This window comes from Mus caroli, chromosome 17, assembly GCF_900094665.2.
Source record: "Mus caroli chromosome 17, CAROLI_EIJ_v1.1, whole genome shotgun sequence".
NCBI lineage: Eukaryota > Metazoa > Chordata > Mammalia > Rodentia > Muridae > Mus > Mus caroli.
The window spans coordinates 47,466,842-47,490,021 of NC_034586.1; the positions used below are offsets into that span (position 1 = coordinate 47,466,842).

Here is a 23,180-nt window from a genome sequence, read left to right on the forward strand (position 1 = left end):
AGTCAAGACTTGGCTCACTCAGGGAGAACTGTCACATGGGCAAAATGAAACCACATTGTGAGACCTCAGGATTCGATGTGGGTTGGAGCCAAAGGGGATCTCACCTAAGGGCTGCCTGGCTGGTCAGGCTGGCACTTCTAAGATGGAGGCTGGGAAGCAGGGCTCAAGGAGAGGAAGCTGGATGGGTGTAGCTTTGATATGAGGTAGGCTGGAGTGGGAGCTCACTCTATGGGATGAAGAAGAGGTTGCTCCTGTTTTTACTGGAGGGGTGAACTGGAGACTTGAGGGACACTCACTAGCCACACCTAGCAGACTGGGATAAGGACAATTAGCCCTTATTTACAATGAACTAATTGGAGGACAGCAGGGCTTGGCTTGGGCAGCTCAGTGGGTGTGGACCAAGGGAAGGGACAAGGAGGCAGGAGGTGGTTATGCCATGTTGAGGTCAAGGATGCTGTGGGAGGGTTGAGGTGACTGGCCATATCTTTGCATGGTGGTCTTCACTGTAGTTCTTTCACAGGAAGATGGACCCCACTACAGCTCCATTCCCCTCAGTTTCCTTAACCACAGCCAGAATCCTGCGCCTGAGTTCCCATGACCATTGTGGTCTGAGTGTGCTCCACTGCTTAGTGAAGGTCTGCCACTCTCCACAGCAAGTGCCTTTGAGGGAGAATAGAACCTATGATGCTACCACAAAACCAGTGCGGAGCATTTCCTGAGCAGGAAGTAGGTGTGTCCACCGCTCACCATATGGGGGCAGGTGCCTGACACCAGACTCCTGCCCCTCCTAGGCAGGATGGAAGCCTTCATCTGGGCTCCCTTTGTCACGGGCGCCTCATCCTGACGCAGACATGTCTCTCCATAGACACACATGGGCAGCTGTGGAAGGAGCCCTCCATGTGTGGTTGCATTCTGATGCCAAGTCCTTCCTACAGCAGATGTGCTCCAAGTTCAGAAGTGCCCAGAGGCACAGATACTTCAGAGGATGTTGGCTGGCAGATGCAAACTTCAGTCAAAGTTTCTGAGGGACAGAAGCCACTCCAACATAGCGTCAGCCACAGAGGTCAGCTGGCAACTGGGTAGGCCTGGGTTAAAACCTCCCATGTAGAGGGGCTGTCCTGGGTGTGGATGAGCCCTGTGTAATTGCTTTGCGTTTTGAGCAAGGGCAGCCCTGCCTTGCCTGACGGCCTCACCCTTCAAGCCAGGCTCAACCTTTAGCCCAGAAGCAGGAAGGATGGAGAGGAGGCTCAACAGGGGAGGAGCCTGTGACAGGAGCCCAATCTGACAGGAAACCCATGGAACGGCTAGCACTGGCCTAGGATGTTGCTGAGGTAGAAGTGAGAGGTTCAGACCCCAGATCCTCTTAGGTAGAGCTAAGTAGGAAGAAATTCCTGTAGCATTGGTCAGCCGGCTTGTGGCTGCTGGGACATGTTGTGTCCACTGGCTGGCTGGGCTGGGTACACGGTTTCGCCTCGCCTCCCCATCCTGATCCTGGGGCAAACTGCGAGCTGCAGGAGACTGGTGTGGGCGGGAAGGGCAAGCTGTCTTAGAACATTGGCTAAGCACGGCTACCTCAGGGTAGGGCCACACATCAAGAGGCCTCTGCAGTCCACACTGTTGTGGGCGGGGGATGGGGGTGGGGCTTCTTCCTTCAGCTGCTCCTCTGAGCCATGACCACTGCTGAAATGGAGCATCACTCCACAACCCTCCCTGGGACGCCAAGGGGTGAGAAGCACTGGTGTCTTAGCGGTTAGGAAGCAGTCTCAGGAGACTATGAAGGTTGCCCATGCTGCAAAGGAAGGAAATGCTAGTGAGAGCGAGGCACGGCCAACACCAGTCCTGCTGGCCAGGCGCTTCCATGCTCGCCGGACCCCAGAGCTATGTGACTAGAAGAAGTGGATGTGATCCCAGTTCTCAGTAGTTCTTTATTCGTACACAAGTGGGCTCGCTCTGCCAAAGGAGGCATTTCCTACATCAGTATGAGCTCCGGCACCAAGGCTCGTGAGGACATTGTTGGCACTGCTGGCACATCAACTAGATGAGCCGAGCCTCATGCACCGAAGGAAAACTTCCACACCAGCCTGGTTATAGGAACGACACCTCTTTCCAACAAGAGAGAAGCAGCTCTTGGGCCTAGCATGGAGGAGGCCATGTGATCTGTGAAGAGCCTGGGCCACAGCTCTCCACGCACATGGCCTCTTCCCCAGCTCTCATTTCCTAGCAGTTCCAGGGCAGGGAAGGGAGATGGCACTGGCCAATGCAGGGCCATAGGTGCTCCCCACTTTGTCTTTAGTGGCCACTGGGAGAGCTTTTAGCAAGCAAAGCAACCTGCACTGAACAGCAGGTTATGCTAGAGTTTTGGCATTTGTTCAGCCTTTCTGACACTAAAGACATGGCTGGCAAGGTTGGCCAGCACAGCCAACCCATGCGGAGGGGATTCACCCCTACAAGAACTGGGCTCCGGGGAGGCAGCTGCCCTCCAGAGTTATACTCAGCAGCAGTGTGGTGACTTCAAGTTGCAGTTAGTGCAGAGCAGAAGGTCATCTTGCCAAGCTAAGGCAGGAAGTTCCCGAGAACTGAACCGAGGCACTGAACTGATCCTCTGTAGCACACAGGTATGTGTTACTTCACACTTCCAATCTGATCAGAGAGGACTGCACGAAATACAGAAATGTGTATAAAAAAGCAGACGACAGTGGGGCTTAATCTAAGCTTGGCTTGTATAAAACTGTATTAGCTGCTATAATCAAAATGTGAGAGATTAAAACTGATGATTACCATATGGTTAAAGATAAAGGTTCTATATACCCAGGACTTTAAAATGTACAATTAGAGAGAAGTACCTGATAAAATAACAGGGACGGAATGCATCCCAAACCAGCAGTGTAGGTAACCAAGGGAAGCAATGTTCACCAACGAAGAACAGAGTCACTTAGCGAAGAGCTCTTTCCATCCTTGGTTCTTCCAAGGAGAGAGTGGCCTGACTAGGGACCATAGACACATCTCAGTGTGAACCTGGGGTTCTTATGTGGCACCCACACAAGCACAGGAGCGGGGCACAGCACGGGCATGGGCAGGGCAGGGAGGTCGAGGGATTATGAAATGTCCATTCAAATGGTAATGGGTCAGCCTATCACCTTCTTGGCCTGGTGGGTAGCCAGTGATAGTTATCTATTGACCTTATTCTCAATGCAAAGGAAATGCTGGGGACAGGGCTCAGCGGTGACAGACATGGCTGGCACTGTCCCAGACCTGGATGGATCAGTCAATACTTCCCATACTAGATCTAAGGTACTGACACTGTTAAGTCAAGGCTTTAAGTGGAATGGTTGCTGGAAGCCTTCCATCAGGGGATAGATTGTGGCCCTGGTTCTTATAGAGCAGCTTCATGGGACATGTATGCAAGCAGGCTCCTCAGAATGCTGAGAGGACTGGTCAGGGGCAGGGGGTAGAATTCATGAGGCCATGACTGAGCCCCGCCATCATGTAAGCGAGCCACCAGCCCTGCTATGTAGTACAGCTAAGGAGAAGCCTGCAGAGCATCCTGACATTGCATTCCTGTCTGTAGAGAATTACAATGCTATTAATGGGTGGGGCACTGCCCAGAGGCCCAGCTGCTCTCTGAGAGGACAGAAGGCAGAGGTGACATCTAACAGATGCTATATCTATCCACCATTTCCATTGTCCCTAGCTTTGTGTCCAATACAGCTCTGTACTGGGCCAATAGATGGGGAGGTGTCTCATGTATACCAGCCCAGGCAGGGGCCCCGAGGCAGGTAGGCCCATCCTTGGAGTGTCTGGATGCAGAGTTTGCAGCTGAGCTCCAAGAATGGGGTGTTGGGGTTGAATAGGAGCCCTGTATTTTGTGGCACCTGGAATGCTCTACAGGAAGCCTGCTCCCACAGAAGGAACTCCAGGTCTAATTCCCGGGAGGCCTGACTCTGGGTTGTGTGAATGTGGTTTTCCTCTGTGCTCCTCGTTTAACAGGCCACTGTAGCTCTGAAACATGCTCAGAGACCTGACCGGAGAGCTCTGGACACATTTCTCCAATTCAAGGATGTTAGTCCTGTGACTCTTAAAACCATCTCAGCGCAGACTGGCGGGAGCCACTGCACTCCCGGCTGTTGGGGACTTTGGAAGGAGAAATCCAGTTGTTCAAGGAGGAACAGTGGTGGCTGAAGCTTAGGAAGCCCAGGGTCCAGAACTGTATTTGTGTCAAACAAGAATCTGATTCCTAATCTGAGACCCTGCTCCTACAATTCACTCTGACTCCAGCCCTGGGAGCCACCCGCTCTGCTCCCTCTGTGTGGCATGTTGGGCTTCCAAGGCAGGATTGAGACTGTCTGCCAGATTTCACGCAGTATCAACAAGTTCCCTGTGGCTGAAGCTTTTGATAAGGGGAAGTCATGAAACCAACTTTTCCTTCTGAGTGTAAACTGGCAGAGCTGCTGGGGAGGACAGGACGGAAGACATGTGGCTCTGATGTGGTCTGCTGTGTCTGACGGTGGGTATGGAGCTGGGGACCTGACCTGGCTCTAATTGGAACAAGGGTCACAGGGTCAGGTAAGGGTCTGGAAACCTCTATCTGCATTTTGGTAAACATAGTGCATTGAAAGAAGCATAGTTGCCTCTTTTTGTAAAGAGTTCCAGTGGGTTGAACCAATGCCAAATGCATGCTGGGAAAAAGACACTGGTTCAGCAGGGTGTCAGCCAGTGGGGCCCTGTGCTCAGATGTCCAAGGGGCTCACAATGGTGAAACCAGACTCCTTGCTGCTGTCATCATCGGGGCTGGAGCTGGGGTTGCTGGAGGAGGCTGAGGCTGAGGCTGGGCCCATCAGTGGGTCTGAGAACAGTAGTGGGGAGCAGGCTGGGGCTCGGCTTTTCCCAGATGTGCTTCTGAGGGTGAGAAGAGGTTGGGCCTGGCCTGAGAAGGCCCCCCTGGCACGGTGCCCCTCATTTTCTTTGGAAACCAGAATGAAGTCATCTGGGGTTGCTCCACCTGTGCACCCTGGCATCTCTGAAGAGGCCTGTGAAGTAAAAGCAGAGAAGAAGGCCTGTGACTGCAGGAGTGACTGACAGCACTCAACAGAGGCCTGGGTGGAGTGGCATGGAGGCCAGATGGCCATCTCATCGTGCACCCAGTTTGGAAAGATGCCTGGTTTGTCCTGCTGCTGCTCTAAGGCCTGGAGCCCAGCCATGAAGTGGTGGTGCTGGGCTGGCATGGCCTTGTGAGCCCTTTTGAAACCAAACACTTACTTCCCAGGAGACAAAAACCAAGTTCCTGTTTGAGAAGCTCCAAGGAAGGCAGCACCCACACTGTAGGAGGCCAGGCCCAGCAGTCAGCCACCAGACCATAGGTGCCACTCCTCGAAGCAGCCTCACAAAAACCACCCTGTAAGCTTAAATCTCACATCTGTGAGACAGGGTGAGGACCATAGCTCCTGCTCTGTGGTCACAGTGTTATGTACGTACAGACTCACAAAAGAGGCTTTTCAGTATGAGCTACCACACCTGGAGTGATTGTGCTATCTCACAGCTAGCTAATCTTGGGGGCACATGTGTGGGTCTCCTGGAGCAATGGTGGTAACTGGTGGGTACCAGGAATAAATAGTAAAAATAAACAGTCAAGAAAAATAAGTAAGAAAGTCAAGAAAAGCATAGTCCATATGTTATATGGAAAACCATATAACACTTAGTCCACAATTATTTTCCCCTTTACAAAATTCTAAGTACATTTTTACATTCTAGCTGACAAATACTACTTATCTATGGACAGACATAAAGGTTTTAGGTTAGCTGGTATGGTGGCTCACACTTTTAATCCTAGCACTTGGAAAGTAGCCTGGCCTATATATAGTGAGACCCTGTCTGAAAAAAATGAAGTAAAGTTAGTTAGCAAACGCTATGATCTTGCCAAGGCCATCCAGTACCAGCTGGTGTGGACACCTTCCCTCAGCATGGTGCTGAATGCTGACAGGGTCCACCTGCCTCCTCTGCCCTGCTGTGCTCCCCCACTGCTTTAACAGATAGAGGAAGTCCCTTGGCTGGAAGTGCCCCATGGGTCTGGAAGAGACTGAGCAGTACTTTCAAAGGAAATCTATCTAGCCTCTGGCCCCTCTCCAACCTTCCTATCTTTGGTGACCCTGGGGCTGACACAGGCGCATTCTACCTCTGACATTCACAATTTAAGATGGTGAACTGGAGGGCAGAAACAGCTTCCTTAAGCTCACAGTAGTCCCTGAGGTTCCCAACTTAAGTTCTGAAGCTGCTGGCACTGGGAACATAGTTACTACAGAGATAGAAGGAAACAAACATCCTGGCATAACAAAGTTTTACTGAAAAAGTAACTCACTTAGGGGTGCTTGAAAGAGACTCTTGAGTTGAGGGAAGAAATCCAACCCTGTCCCATCACTGTCCTGGCTAGAGCTGTGTGCCTACTTGTGCATGCTCACAGGGAGCAGTTAAAGCTGTTGGGGGTCAGCCTGGGCTCGGGTGTGACTTCTCTGAGTGGCACCTTATGGCATCTTATGGCTGCCATAAGGTGCCATAAACAATGCTCACTACAGTCTCATCTTCATGCTAATTTCTTTGCTATGAAGGAGTTCCTGTAGCTCTGTTTTGTTTTTTAAACTCTGAGACAGGGTCTTGCCAGAACTGGTCTCTAACTCATGATCTTTCTAAAGACCTTTTCAGCCCTCAGACTACAGCCATGCACCACCATGCCCGGCAGTCGTCCTCCAGTTTTAAACATGCAATGTATAAAGTGGTGTGATCTCCAGAATGTATGCATGTGTCCAGATCTGCTCGCTAAGGCAAGCCTCTCCTTGAGGATATACAAAACTACTCACAATAAAACCCTCTTGCTGCCAGTGTTCAGAGATGCCTCTTAGGGTGCCATCCTTGGTGTTCCCTTAATGTGCTGTGTGCTGGGTCTACTTCCTGGCTTTGTATTGGCAAAAGTTCCTTGTGTCTGACTACAAGTTCTAGCAACCTGGGTAGGGTGGCCTTCCCAGTGATTTCCCAGTGGCATTCAGACTAAGTGGGTGGCCACTGCCCAGTGCTTGCCCTTTCTAAGCTCTCTCTCCTGTGCATGTAGGGCAGAACCTGAGAAGCACTGGCACTCCTGGCACCTGACTTGCTGGCTGTTCAGTGCTGCCATCTGAATGGGTATATAGGCATTTCTCTTGGGTGGGCAGTTGAGTGGGCAGATGAGTGGCTGGCTAAGAGTCCTAGCACAGTGCAGAAAGGCCTGAGTGACCATGGGGCTCCCCTGTCCTGGCCCAGCAGGCTGATCAGCTGTGCATGCCCAACTGCAGCAAGCTTAAGCACAACGTACATTACAGTGCTACATCACAGTCAAGGGGAAGGCTGCTATGGTACTCCAGAGGAAACTATCTTCTTTTAAGAGTCCTGCCCTGCAACTGCCCAATTGCTTAACCTTATAGCTTCAGATGGCAGCACTGAACAGCCAGCAAGTTGGGTACCAGGAGTGCCAGCCAGTGTTTTTCAGGTTCTGAAATCTGTAGACATGGATCAAACTACAAAAGTTAAACCTAGGTAAAGAACTGTAGGATTTGCATTCCGAATAACACCCCAACACATACCTCATAGGTAACTAGTACAGGCAACAAGGCATCTATCCCAAAACAGAGCCTGCTAATAATGATTCTGTCACTGGTTGATGGCTGACTATGTGCCAATGACTAGAAAATTCCCTATGGTCACTACAGGGTTTTATAGCAATATATCAGAATGAGGAATTCTGACTAGGCTGAAAGCTAAGAAAGGAGACTGACTGGGGTGCCTGAAAGCCTTCCTAAAGGTGAACACACTGCTTAGCCTCTTCCAAGCTCTGAAGAAAGAGGTTGCTCTCACTCCTCCTCAGGCCCCTGCAGAGCAGGGCCCTTGCATGCTCTGTTGTGCAGAGGCCTTTCCCAGGTCCTTTGTGCCCACATTACTCCATGACCAGAGGTTCTCTTCTTCCTGACAGCACCACAAGACACGGGGCCAAGTATAAACCAGCAAACGGAGTCCTCCTTCTCTAACGTGTTCGTAATGCAGATGGAGGTCCTGTTTGTGTACACATGCCTTTCATCACCTGTAACTTGTACAGACGGCAGACAACCAAAACCAGAAGGATGGACCAGTTTTACCCCCTTATTTATAACAGACATTTTTTGGATCCAGACATTTGTGGGCATATAGTCAAACTCTTCTGTCAATATTCCTGATGAGAGAGAGAAGACCTGGCTATTTTGCCAAGGGCCATGACAGAAGCCCCTCTTGATCAAGATCCTGTTACAGTTGGAATGAATGCAAGCCAGGCTGGATCATTAGAGACGTTCCTTGAAGGAATCGTAGAAGAAAACTCAGTTAATTGGACAAAATGAGGAGAACTCAGCAGAGGCCAGATGCAAACCCTTTGGCTTCATGTAGGTTGAGATGTCCGCAGACATAACCAGAGGTAAGGGTCACGGTAGCCACACAGGCCTGGGGACTTCACAGTTTAGAGCAGTTCGCTACACTTGACTCAAGAAACTAACCTGCCGCAACTAGATATTCATTTTTAAGGTTTCATCAGTGGCCAAAGAAGATGAGGATGCAGGCGGCCTTGTTGGCAGTTACCTTCCAGGCATCCCAATACAAAGAAAGAGGCCACCATAGGATTTGCTGGCTTATCTGCACAGCTGGGGCAATGAGGGGAGACACTGAGAGGAGAAGGCACAGACTGTCCCTGAGATGGAGGCTAGAGAGCACACCTGACTCCTGTTAGGTCCTTCTTGTCAGCAGAAGCTGAAGACAAAGTCACAGACTCCACTTAATGCAAACCAGACCTCCACAAGGAGCCCTGCATGGTCTTTGATGCAGCTACTAAAGATCATGGATTTCTACCCCACAGTGAGTCATGCAGTTTGTGCTGACTACTAACTAGGTGCTTTGTTTAGGAGAGAATCAACATAGAAGGGAAAGCAGGGAAAGAGAAATGAGCCATCTCTCCCGGGTCTGACTTGTGAAGTGGGTTCAAATGTTTCAATCACTCATTCCCACGTGGATACATGGATACATGCTAACAGAACAGTTCCTCTTCAGCCCATCAGGACAAATGTGCAGGTCTCAAGGGCACATGGAGCTGAGGCATGAAGTGCCAGCAGGCTCCCAAACTCTTCCTGAAAATGCACTAGAAGTCGAACTTGAGGTATTAAGACCAAGCAGGACTGGCTCTCTGCACCAAAGTGACTTCCAGATGATCTTACAAGCGAAGTAAGAGCTGGCCTCAAGCACACCAGAGTCCAAGGCTGGACTCCAGGCTATGCCTGACCAACTTCTCAAGCAGGGTTTAGAAACACTTTGAGGGCTCTCACTCTGCTTCCCCCTTGCTTCTCTCTTGCCCTCTTGGGCTCTTCCCTCCCCCTTCCCTTCCCTCCCCCTTCCCTCCCCCTTCCCTTCCCTTCCCTCCCCCTTCCCTTCCCTCCTGCTTGTGGACGTTGTACATCGTGGTGCGGAGCCTAGTGCGCACCACGATGTACAACGTCCACAAGCAGCCTCCCCCTTCCCTTCCCTTCCCTTCCCTTCCCTTCCCTTCCTCTCCACATGCTTATGGCCATGGCTGGCTTCTACTTCTCTATTCTCTCTGCCTCTACTGCTCTCTCAACTCCCCTTCCCATACCCTGAATAAACTTTATTCTATACTAAAAAGAAAGAAAGGAAGAAAGAAAGACAGACAGGAAGACAGACAGACAGATTTTGCGGATCTCCAGCAGTTAGGAACCAGGAGTGGAGAGTGGGCTTGTCTAGGGCACGTCCACATGAAGCTGTGTGGAGCATCTATCCTGTTGCTCCTAAAGTGTTTCCTTCCAGTGTTTCCAAAAGGATTTAAAAATTCCACTGCCATTTTTGAGGAAAACCTGGGCAAAGACTTGAAGAGAATTAGAACTTTGCCACAATATGTAGGCAATAATATTCTAATTGCAAGCTTGCCTATGGGGATTCAAATAAAAATGTCTAGAAGGCTTTAAATTTCTTGGCTGAAAATGGCTACAAGGTCTCTAAGGGAAAACCACCAGTGCCCAAGACAGAGGACCGACCTGAGCCTGATAATCTCTCATGGAGAAAGCCTTAACAAAAATGAGATGCTGGCAATGTGGTAGTGAGTCCTTCTAATAACCTAGAAGCAGCTGTGAGAATTCCTAGGCATGGCTGGTTCCCATTCTGTTTGGATTCCCAAATTCTGATCACAAAGCCTCACACATTTCTTTGAATGGGGCAGACAGTCCGGTCAAGATTTTACAAAGCTCAAGGAGCAGTTGATGCATGCTATTGATTAAGGTGTAGCAGACCTAAGTATGTGATTGGATGTGGATAGACAGGGAAGACAAGGTCACAGCTGGAGTGTTAATGCAGATGCTCTGTCCTCTAAGAAGGGTGATGGTTAGTTTCTGTAAAGAATTACATACTGTGTCCCAAGGATAGACATCAAGTTAATCAAAGGTAAAACATCAAACAGCAGCAACAAAACCTTGAGTGCAGGAGCCACTGACAGTGAACACCCGACACCAGCTCTCTAGAGCTCTGGAGACCTGGAGCAGTGCACTACTGGCTGACAAATGGCCGGATGGTGTAGTCCCAGGGCTAGATGTCCTCCATGTAACTCTAAGGCCTTGACAGAGATGCATCCCAGTTATGCTGCATGCAGGATCCTATCATTGCCCGACTGCACTGGAGTCCTCATGTGGGAAGGCCTTTTCAGAGCCTGCTGCTGAATGATGACGAAGCACAGAGGTGGGCAGGAACAGTTCTGTGGCTAAGAGTTCTCTCTAGGCTGGGTTTGTAGTGGTCTCTTCCCATGGGCCCACTGAGGCAACAGCACCTGCCCTTGAGAACTTCAGTCCAAAGCACTCAAGAAATAGACCTGAGTTGGGCACTGGAATCAGGAAAAGGAAAACTGCCTACACAGATTCCAGCATTGTCTTCTTCATGATCCATGCAACAGTCTGGAAACTGACCTCTATGCCAACAATAAAATTAAACATGGAAAGGGGACTTTCAGACTGCTCTAGGCAGTAAACACCCTAAGAAAGTAGCTACAAAGGGCATCTGAGGAGAGACAGGGATAGAAGAATATAGCACAGCTGCTGCAGCAGACAAACCTGTGGCCTTGGCCTTCTCTATAAAGAGTTTGCAGCTGCCTTTGATTCTTGTGTTGTTCTAGAATAGATTTTTACCCTTTACTCACAGGAAGTAAGGACAGACAGGCTTCCAAATATGTACTGTTTTACAGGGGTGGGTGACAGTCAAGGAAAAAGCCTGCTACCTAGTGGTATGGCTAATTTTTAGTGATTCAAATAATTAAACTCATGAAACATGGTAAGGACCGCAGGTTTAGAGAGCAAAGTTAAAGTCACAGAATACACTGCAAATAAAAAAAAGTCACGCCTGTGAACCATTGATGAGGTGGTGCAGGCCAGTGCATACTGTCAGGAGAGGCCTGGCAAGTAAGTCACACAGTCAAGCAAGACTTAAGTGCCTACAGATGGCTAGTGGCATTCCTCTGCAGAGAGAAAGAGCAGAAGAGGTCACAGGAAGACTTCTAGAGGACATCACCTAAGGACTAAGGACTTTCTTAGTTTATCCAAAGTGATAAGCACTTGCTTTTATATCCAAGACAAGAATTGAGATTCCCCAGATGTGGCATGGAGACCTCAGTTACCAGGCAAGACTAGAAGGATCACCTTAGGCACACTGTGCCTGCACCACTCCTATTCCTTAGAGGAATCTAAAACTCGGCCCCTTTGAGATGCTACATGGAAGGTCTTTCCCAAGGACCCTGGGAAAGGGGTTTGAGCTAATCCAGAAAGCCCGGAATTCAGAATTCAACTAAAAACAAACAAACAAACAAAAACCCAAAGCAAACCCTGTTTGGGACCATGTGCACTCTGGCAGGACACCTGCTTGTGGGGGGCTTGGAAGGAGCTCTGAGGGCATACACTCACATAAGCAGGTGGGAGAGGAGACTGGGCTGCTTTGGAAGTCACTCTTCCTATGTACTCCTAATTCCTTCCCATAAGACGCATTCAGCAGCATCTTTGCAATAGTTATTGGCTCTGTACTTACCAAGAGGCCAACACACCTTGCTCTAAATGTTCTTACAACTATGGCAAGCAGCCAGACCTATCCCTGGAACAATGTAAGTGCAGCAGATGGTTAGTGTTCCTCAAACAAGTTTTTATGTGCTATTTTTATACAGTCAACTAAAATCTCATATTAATTTTAAAAGTTCCAACTAAACGTTGTAGGTGAGTGTATGTGCAACAGTGTTTACATACAGCTGTGTAGGGAAGGGACTGGAGAAGCGTATGGAATTAAAATGCTACTGTTGAATTTATGTGGGTGAAGATGCACTCACACAGCTTTACAAGTTGGCTAGAGTTCTGCATATGGAGGAGAGCCCTTCAAGCTAGAAAACAAAGTCTTCCAACACTGAGGTTTTGCTAAGGTTCATTTTAAGGATGGACTTTATAAGTTGACTTTTTAAGAAATGTTACTGGAGCTGGGAGGTGGTGACGCACGCCTTTAATCCCAGCACTAGGGAGACAGAGGCAGAATGATTTCTGAGTTCGAGGCCGGCCTGGTCTACAAAGTGAGTTCCAGAAGCCCTGTCTCGAAAAACAAACAAACAAACAAACAAACCAACCAACCAAACCAAACCAAACCAAACCAAACCAAAACAAAAAGAAATGTTACTGGAATACCAGTCCTGACAGTACAAACACACCTGTGATCCCAGTAGTTGGGAGGCTGAGGCAGGAGTATCCAATGTTTGTGGCTAGCCTAGGCTGTATAGGGAGGTCCTGACTCAAGAAACCAAACAAACCATTACAACTTTAAAGTACAGGTTGTAGGGAGTGATGGGTCAGTGGGCCAAGGTGCCTGCCATCCAGCCTGACAGCCTATGATCGCTTGGAACAGTACAACAGGAGAGAACTCCTGAAAATTTTCCTTTAATCTTCATATATATTTTACACAATAAATAAAAATAAAATTTAAAAGTTAAATATAAGCTAGACATGAACAACTGTTTTTTGTTGGCCAATGATGCACAGTAAGAAGTGTGGAGGAGCTACAGCTGTACTGGCACAGGATACAGGGTCTCCTGCCTAGCCACCCTTCACGCCATTCTTGTTCTGGTCCTGATAAACAGCTAGGACTAAGCAAACACAGAAGCCCTAAGAACCCTTTAGTCAGAACACCCTGTAGAATGACTCCCGGATGCTGAAGCCTGAGGAGAGATTGGCAACCCAGGCTCTCAACTGGAGACAGCATTACAGTTTTAAAGAGTTGCTAAACCAAACCAAACCAGAAAGAAAATCTCAAAAGTGACCGAGATATGTGGTGGCAGGTTCTAGGATGACTCTGCCTTTCACAGAGGACATTTGTTGACCCTGTCTTATCAGGTAGACAGTAATGTAATGAGAGTTCTTTCCCATGAAGATAAGAGAGCAATTTAGGCAAAAAAGGGAACTAACCAAGAGAAACCACCCTAGGCAGCATTAGGAAGACTACAGTCCTTCCAGTGTCAGTGGACTGGAGACACAAGCTGGAAGCACCTGACCCACTGCTCTCTCTATCAGACAGCTGAGTTTTCACCTCAGAGGGTGCTGGAGGCTCAGACCCATGCTGCACACACAGGCTCATGCAGTATGCACTCTGCACCTCTCAGACCCAAGGCTCACTGTCACCACTGTGAACGCTATCACCTCCAGCTCTGGAGTACTCAGCCTGTACAACAGTACACAGTACCTAGGGCTCTGGTGTGCTAACTCACAGCTGAACTTCCTATATGACGGCCAGAAGTACTAGGACAGGACTGTCCTTATTCAGAACTTTGAGGAACTTAAGCTAATTGCATGAAAGCCCATTCTCGGGACTCATAAAAACTCCTGTACCTGCTTGGAGGCCCTAGGAACTTGGCTGCCCTGGTCCTGGCCACTGGAGCAGTAGTGGTCGTCAGCGATGGTAATCTGCTCATTCTCTTCAGCCTCCAGCTGGCTCTGATTGAAGCGCAGGGAACCTTTCAGGATGTCTTTGATCTGTTTTCAAAGGAGACGAAGATAAGGAAAAGAGCAATAAGTTTGTAGCTCAATGCTAGATAACATGGCATGTTAGGAGCAGACCTGTCATTCACCTGCTTTCCTACAGCGGCTCCCTTTATCTGTAGCTCCACTGACCTTCAGTCACGGATGTTCTAGAAAGAACAGGTCCTAGGTTTAAGCTGTGGGCCAGTGTGATGAAGTCTCTTGCCATCTCCAGCAAGATAGCCTGCAGCGAGCTAGGATGGGAATCGACCCTCCACGCACATTGCCTTGCCTCTGCTGTCCTGATCATCAGATCAACCAGACTGCATCACATCTCTTCTACACAGGAGCTAAGCACAGCATCCCAGTACCCACCACCCTCTCCTCACATCATGTGTCCTACATACTGTGGAATCACCTTTCCCAGAGCTGGCAGTGGGTGCTGGCTTGTGACACACACAGTAGTGTCAGAGCAGTGCGCATACCTGTTTTAATCCTGCCAAGGACACCAGAATTTGATCTTCTTTTTCCAAATTCTCTTGTAATACCACATCTTGGATGTTTACTGAAAGCAGAAAATGACATTTTATAACAAATGCTCTGTGTATAACTTATATGCTGCTACCCCACAACTTTAGAGAACTCTCACTAAGAATGCTAGGCAGACTGCAGGCAGCAGCAGGGAGGCATCATGTGGTCTTACCTCTTGTACTTCCTGAATATGCTGAATGGCAGGTGGTGTTCAACCCCTATGACACAATGGGGACCTCTCACTGACCATTTCTAGGAGGAGGTGTGCTTCCTTGAGCTTTCTTTAGTGAAGCCTGGTCTGTTTCCTTTCACAGACAGGGTCCTTCTACATATCTAACATGAACACATAGGCTTGTCTCTGGGGACTTGTAAAATTAAATCATGCTGCCCAGTCAATGGAATATGAATAGCAAGAGGACAAGCTCATGGCACTGAGACCTTGGATATCAACGGCTATGGAGTCAGCTTGCTTTAACCCAGTGTCTTTAAAGGAGAATGCCTCTGTTCTTTAGGAACCTCAGGACCATAGTCTTTCCAAGGCTATGGTTCAAAGGATAAGCCAAACCAGTACTGACCACCAGTGACACTCAGTCATCTGCTGACATACTGCAATGGGTTGTACAGGAAGTATTGCAGGGTAGGAAGGCACAGTTAAAACACATTCTACACAGAATGCTGACAGGTGTGCCACTTGTGAGGCTCACTCTAAATATTTCATAATCCATAAACCTTTTAAGCTCTATGATTCCCATGGCCTAGGAAAATATCCAACGTGTAATTCCTTAAACATTACATTCTTCTTTTGAGACCTGACTGAGGGACATGTGGTCCATGTGTGCCCATCTTCTGAAATCCCCTTCTCAGGTAGAGACACAACACATACCACTATCCCTATCTATCCCTCACCAAAAGCCCTTTGCCTCCCCCCTCCAAGAGTCCATACTCCCACCACCCATCCTGCCCCTCTTCATGACTATTTCACATATCCCTGTGTCCACACATGACCCCTTCTCTAGACACACACTAGAACCATGCCATAATTCTACTCATCCTTATAATCTGTAGACTGATCCTCTATAAGAAGAGGAACTAGACCCACAGCAGTATTCCACATGCCCTCATGACACATGACCTGTGCCAGCCTTCTGAAGCTTTATAACATCTCCCTTTTCAGGTAGGAAGGCCTAACTCACATTGCTAACCCCATCCAGCCCTGCACCATCCAGCCCGGCACAGCACCCTCATATTCCCATCTCCAGGCAGGGAATCTAGACTCCCTTCACTAATTGAGCCCATGCCATTCAGACTCCACCCTCCCCTGCTGCCAACACGAGTTCTTCTCTACCTAGACAATAGATTCACGACATCAACTCTGCCTAATCTCAAGATCTGAGGACCACCCTTCTCCAGGAAATTCACTGTATGTGTACCTGAAACTCTGTTCACCCCATTAGCTGCTCGAAGAACACATGTCCTATGTGTTTCCTACCACCTCTTTGCCTCTCCTCCTAAGGTAGGGATTCTAGCCTTGCATTGCCAACTCCACTAGCACCCTGTGCCTGAGAGGGAAGTTTTGAGCACTCCCTGGACTCCTCAAGACTGGCTATAAAAATCTTTTGGATTTATAGAAGGTCTCTACTTGGGCTTAGAAGTTCTGACACAAACAAGATCACAGGAGGAACAGGCTCCAGTCAGAGACAGCAAGGGCAGCTAGCAGTAGAGATAACCAGATGGCAAGGGGCAAGCCTAAGAATAAAAGCAACAGAAACCAAGGCTACTTGGCATCATCAGAACCCAGTTAACCCATTAGAAAAAGTCATGGATACCCCATCACACCAGAAAAGCAAGATTCAGATTTAAAATCACATTTCATGATGATGATAGAGGACTTTAAGAAGGACATAAGTAACTCCCTTAAAAAAATACAGGAGAACACAGAGAAGCCCTTAAAGAGGAAACAAACAAACAAAAAATCCCTTAAACAATTACAGGAAAACACAACCAAACAGGTGAAGGAATTGAACAAAACTATCCAGGAACTCAAAATGGAAATAGAAACAAAGAAATCACAAAGGGAAACAACCCTGAAGACAGAAAACATGGAGATCAGGAGTTATACATGCAAGCATCACCAACAGAATACAAGTGATAGAACAGAGAATCTCAGGTGCAGAAGATACCATAGAAAACATTGACACAACAGTCAAAGAAAATGCAAAATGCAAAAAACTTCTAACTCAAAACATCCAGGAAATCCAGGATAATGAGAAGATCAAACCTAAGGATAATAGATATGGAAGAGAGTGAAGATTCCCAACTTAAAGGGTCAGTAAACATCGTCAACAAACTTATAGTAGAAAACTTCCCTAACATAAGGAAAGAGATGCCCATCAACATACAAGAAACCCATACAACATACAGAATTCCAAATAGACTGGACCAGAAAAGAAACTCCTTCTGTCACATAATAATCAAAACAACAAATGCACGATCAAAGACAGAATATTAAAAGCAGTAAAGGAAAAAGGTCTAATAACATATAAAGGCAGACCTATCAGAATTACACCAGACTTTTCACCAGAGACTATGAAAGCTAGAAGATCCTGGGCAGGTGTCATACAGACCCTAAGAGAACACAAATGTCAGTCCAGGCTACTATACCCAGGAAAACTCTCAATTACCATGAATGGAGAAACCAAGATATTCCATGACAAAACCAAATTCATACAATATATTTCCTTCAAAGGATAATAAATGGAAAGCTTCAATACAAGGAGAAAAACTACATCCTAGAAAAAGTAAGGACCAGGCATGGTGGCACACACCTTTAATCCCAGCACTCGGGAGGCAGAGGCAGGTGGATTTCTGAGTTCAAGGCCAGCCTGGTCTACAAAGTGAGTTCCAGGACAGCCAGGGCTATACAGAGAAACCCTGTCTCAAAAAACAAAACAAAACAAAACAACTAAGAAAGTAATAATCTTTCAACAAACCCAAGAGAAGATAGCTACACAAACATAATTCTACCTCTAATAACAAAAATAATAGGAAGCAAACAATCACTTTTCCAATGGACTCAATTCCCCAATAAAAAGACATAAACTAACAGACTAGATACATAATTAGTACCCAACATCTTGCTGCATACAGGAAACCCACTTCAGTGACAAAGACAGATACTACCTCAAAGTAAAAGACTGTAAAACAAAATTTCCAAGCAAATGGTCCCAAGAAAAAAGCTGGAATAGCCATTCTAATATTGAATAAAATTGACTTTTAACCTAAAGTTATCAAAAAAAGATAAGGAAGGACACTTCATACTCAACAAAGGAAAAATCTACCAAGAACTCTCAATTTTGAACATCTAGCTTCAAATGCAAGGGCATCCACATCCATAAAAGAAACTTTACTAAAGCTCAAAGCATACATTGCACCTCACACAATAATAGTGAGAGACTACAACACCCAATCTTAGCAATGGATAGATCATGGAAACAGAAAGTAAACAGAGACACAGTGAAACTAACAGAAGTTACAAACCAAATGTATTTAACAGATATCTATAGGACATTTCATCCTAAAACAAAAGGATATACCTTCTTCTCAGAACCTCACGGTACCTTCTCCAAAACTAACCATATTGTTGGTCACAAAACAGGCCTCAACAGATACAAGAACTTTGAATTAATCCCATGCATCCTATCAGATCACCATGGAATAAGGCTGGTCTTCAATAACAGCAAAAACAACAGAAAGTCCACATAAACGTGGAAGCTGAACAATGCTCTACTCAATAACTTGGTCAATAAATAAATAAATAAATAAATAAATAAATAAATAAATAAATAAATACTTTTTAGAGTTTAATGAAAATGAAGCCACAACATACCCAAACTTATGGGACACAATGAAAGCAGTGCTAAGAGGAAAACTCATAGCTCTGAGAGCTTCCAACAAGAAACTGGAGGGGGCATACTCTAGTAGCTGAATAGCACACCTGAAAGTTCTAGAACAAATACACAAGCAAATACACCCAAGAGGAGTAGTGGGCAGGAGATAATCAAACTGAAGGCTGAAATCAACCAAGTAGAAACAAAGAGAACTATACAAAGCATCAACCAAACCAAGTGCTGGTTCTTTGAGAAAATCATTAAGATAGATAAATCCTTAGCCAGACTAACCAGAGGGCACAGAGACACTATCCAAATAAACAAAATTAGAAATTAAAAGGGAGACATAACAATAGAAACTGAGGAAAGCCAAAAAAATCATAAGATCCTACTACAAAAGCCTGTATTCAACAAAACTGGAGAATCTGGATGAAATGGACAATTTTCTAGACAGTTACCAGGTATTAAAATTAAACCAGGATCAGATAAACCATCCAAACAGTCTCATAACCCCCAAAGAAATAGAAGCAGTTATTAAAAGTGTCCAAACCAAAAAAAGCCCAGGACCAGTTGGGTTTAGTATAGAATTCTATCAGACCTTCAAAGAAGACCTAATACCAATATTCTTCAAACTATTCCACAAAATAGAAACAGAAGCAACACTACCCAATTTGTTCTATTAAGCTACAATTACACTTATACCTAAACCACACAAAGACCCAACAAAGAAAGAGAACTTCAGATCAATCTGCCTTATAAACATTGATGCAAAATTACTCAATAAAATTCTTGCCAACCAAATCCAAGAAAACATCAAGACGATCATTTACCACGATCAAGTAGTCTTCATCCTAGCGATGCAGGAATGGTTCAATATATGTAAATCCATCAACATAATCCACTATATAAACAAACTCAAAGAAAAACAGCACATGATCATTTCATTAGATGCTGAAAAAGCATTTGACAAAATTCAGCATCCCTTCACGTTAAGTCTTGGAAAGATCAGGAATTCAGGGCCCATGCCTAAACATAGTAAAAGCAATATACAGCAAACCAGTAGCCATCAAACTAAATGGAGAGAAACTTGAAGCAATCCCACTAACATTGGGACTAGACAAGGCTGCCCTCTCTCTCTCCTTACCTATTCAATATAGTACTTGAAGTCCTAGCCAGAGTATTAGACAGCAAAAGGAGGTCAAATGGATGCAAATTTGAAAGAAGTCAAAATATCACCAACCATTGGACTGAACACAGGATCCCTAATGGAGGAGTTAGAGAAAGGCCTGAAGGAGCTGAATAGGTTTGTAACCCATACAAGAACAACAATATCAATCAACCAGACCCCCTCAGAGCTCCCAGGGGTTAAACCACCAACCAAAGAGTACACATGGATGGACCCATGGCTCCAGCTATATATGTAGTAGAGAATGTCCTTGTCAGACATCAATGTGAGGTGAGGTCCTTGGTCCTGTAATGGCTTGATGCCCCAGTGTAGAGGAATGCCAGGGCGGGGATATGGGATTGAGTGGGTAGGTGGGGGAGCACCCTCATAGGAGCAGGGAGAGAGGATGGAATAGGGGGTTTCTGAAGGGGAAACTGGGAAAGGTGTTAACATTTGAAATGCAAAGAAAGAAAACATCCAATAAAAGAAAAAAATAGAATTAAAAAAAAAGGAAACATAACTTACCTCAAGTTAAGATCAGAATATGTCTAATACTCCATTCAAACATCAACACTGCTTTTCCAAAGAGTGAACCTGAAGCCCCATATAGCTAGTCAAGCAGACAAAATGGGACAGTAGGAAACAGAGCTTCAAACATACACTCAGCAAAATAAAGATGAGATTTCCATACCACAAAACAGTACTGATGACCTAACTCCAGACGCCTAGCTCCTATCATAAATATACAAACATGAAAAAACAAAACAAGTCTCCCTTGAGACAAGTAATCAGCACAAGACAATGGCTTTGGAATAGCAATAATAAAGATGACCGAAGAACTCGAAGTGAATGGTAATAAATGCTAGAGTGAAGACCACAAAACCACAATCATGTGAATGAAATAATGAAATTAATTCAGCATGTGAAAATATAGTAAAGAAATATGTTCTTTGAAAAAAGCCTGAATGAAATAAAACTTGTAAAATTAAGAAATCAAAAAGTCAAACAAGCTGGGCAGTGGTGGCGCATGCCTTTAATCCTAGTACTTGGGAGGCAGGGGCAGGCAGATCTCAGAGGTCGAGGCCAGCCTGGTCTACAGAGTGAGTTCCAGGACAGCCAGGGCTACACAGAGAAACCCTGCCTCAGAAACAAACAAACAAAAAAGAAAAGAAAAAAAAAAAGGCAAACAAATAAACACAACTCAGAAGCCTCATCAATAGATTAGATCAAGTGGAACAAAACTATCAGGTCCCGAAGGTAGAGGAATTGGCTCACCCAGTTAAAGACAGTGTCACAACAAAACAAAGCAAAGAAAACCAACAGCAGCAGACAAAGAAGAGCACAGGCCTGAGGTTTGGAGCTTTATAAACAAAAAGTCAAACCCATGAATACCAGTTATAGCAGCAAAAGAAACCCTCACCAACAAGATCAAATGAAAGCTTCCCTAACAGTAAAGATGTGTCTATCAAGATCCAAGAAGCAGACAGAAAACCAAATACACAGGCCAGAAATTCCCTGTGTCACATAATAGCCAAAAGCACTAATGTGCAAAACAAAAAGAGGATATTGAAAGCAGCAAGAGAGAAAGAGTGACTCACATACAAGGGCAAGTGTATCAGATTCACAGTAGATTTTTCACTGTAGACACTGAAAACCAGAAGAGAATAGAATGAAGTTTTATAAATTATGAAATACCAGAATACTATGCCTAGTAAAACTACCAGTCAGCCATGATAGAAGAGAAAGGAAATTTTATATGATAAAAACAGACATAAGGCATTTACGACCACTAAGCTACCTCTACACAAGGCATTGGAATAGATGGCTATGTCTGAAGAGAAGGTTAAACACACACAAGGAACAAACAATTCTGCCACACTACATTAAGAGAGGTCTAGTTGGGGCTGGAGAGATGAGCTACTCTACAAAGCATTCTGGCTGCTGTTGTAGAGGTCCCGGATTCAATTCTCAGCATTTGCATGGTTGCTCACAACCATCCAGCGGATTGGACACCCTCTTCTGCTCTCTGTGGGCACCATGCACACATGTAGTGTAGGGAAATACATACAAGTAAAATATTCAAACATGTAAAATAAAAATAAACTATTATAAGAGAGGTCTTACTGAAAGCCACAAAAGCAAAACTAATACGCATTAAAAAATGATGATTTCAACTTTTCCAATACACACACACAGACTAACTGCTTGGACTAGAAAATAGGATTCCTTTTTTTTTTTTTTTTCTGTCTGCAAGAAACAGACCTCATGACCCACACCTACACGACCTTAGAGGAAAAGGATGAAGAAAACGTGTTCCAAGCAAATGGCACCAAAAACCAAGCAGGTGTACTCTAGTAGTATCTGACAAAATAGACTTTAAAACCAGTCAAGGCTTCTGACAAGTATCCATTCATGATAAAAGTTCTGGAGAGCTGGGACACAGGATATATTTCACCATCACAAAGGTTATGAACAGGAAGCCTATAGCCAACATCATCAGAAACGGAGAAAAACTCCACTAAAATCTGGAACAAGTGAGGATGTCCATTCTCTCCACTCTTGTTCAACACAGTCATTGAAGTCTCAGCTAATAGGAGAAGTGAAGGAGATAAAGGGGATACAACTAGGAGAGTAGTCAAAGCATCTTCATTTGCAAATGATATGACTTTATACTAAAAGGACTCCAGCAGCAACAGTTGGCAAAGTAGCAGGATGCAAATTAGCACATGGAAACCGTAGCCTTGCTATATTCAAATAATATATGCAGGAGGAAAATAAAGGAAAACATAGCACAAGTAATAGCTTTAGACAAACCAAACCAAACCAAACCAAACCAAACAAATCTTGGAATAAATCTAACCAAAGAAAGGAAAGACTCCGACAATGAAAACTCGGTACTGAGGAAAAAACCTGAAGAGCACACTGGAGAGGCCAAGACCTCCCATGTTTGTGGACTGGCAGGATATTGTGAGAATGACCACCTTTCCTAAAGCAATCTACAGATTCAAGATCTCCACAGAAATTCTACTGCAGTTCTTCACAGAAATTGAACAAATAATCTGGCCGCCGCCTCCCGGATTGAAAGCTGTGCCACAGCACTATCACCATAAACAGCATGGCACTGATAGAAAACAGACTCACTGATGAGTGGGACAGAATTGAGGAGCAGAACATAGACTCCAATACTCCTACAGCCACTGGATTTTTGATTAAAAAAGGCCAGCAACACACATTGGTGAAAAGACAGCATCTTCAGAAAAAGGTACTGGTCAGACTGGGTAGATACATGAAAAAGAATGAAACTTAGTCCTTGTCTTTCAACCCCAGGCAAAACTTGACTTCAATGGATCAAGGGCTTTTACATAAGACCTGATACCTAGATCTGAAAGAGAAGTAGAGAATATGCTTGCACTCACTGGCACAGGGAAGGATATCTTTAATAGACCCAATAGGGCAGGCTTTAAAATCAACAATAAATTGGACCTCAGAAAACTAAAATGTTTCTGTACAGAAAGTTACACCATC

The 23,180-nt window shown here is 45.7% G+C and overlaps 1 protein-coding gene across 3 annotated transcripts in view; it reads right to left on the reverse strand.

The window, feature by feature from the left end:
* Positions 1–1,905: 1,905 nt before the first annotated feature.
* Tbc1d5 (TBC1 domain family member 5) overlaps positions 1,906–23,180 on the reverse strand; it is a 463,147-nt gene continuing 441,872 nt past the window's right edge. For 2 of the 3 annotated variants that reach the window (XM_021186156.2, XM_021186155.2), the window contains 3 exons: positions 14,558–14,637; positions 13,944–14,087; positions 1,906–5,027 (listed from right to left, as the gene is read on the reverse strand). In XM_021186156.2, coding sequence (XP_021041815.1) covers positions 4,728–5,027; positions 13,944–14,087; positions 14,558–14,637 — 524 coding nt within the window. In that variant the 3' untranslated portion in view covers positions 1,906–4,727. Of the gene's footprint in view, positions 5,028–13,943; positions 14,088–14,182; positions 14,243–14,557; positions 14,638–23,180 lie in introns of those variants that run through there. The other variant, XM_029471255.1, reaches the window with a different exon arrangement.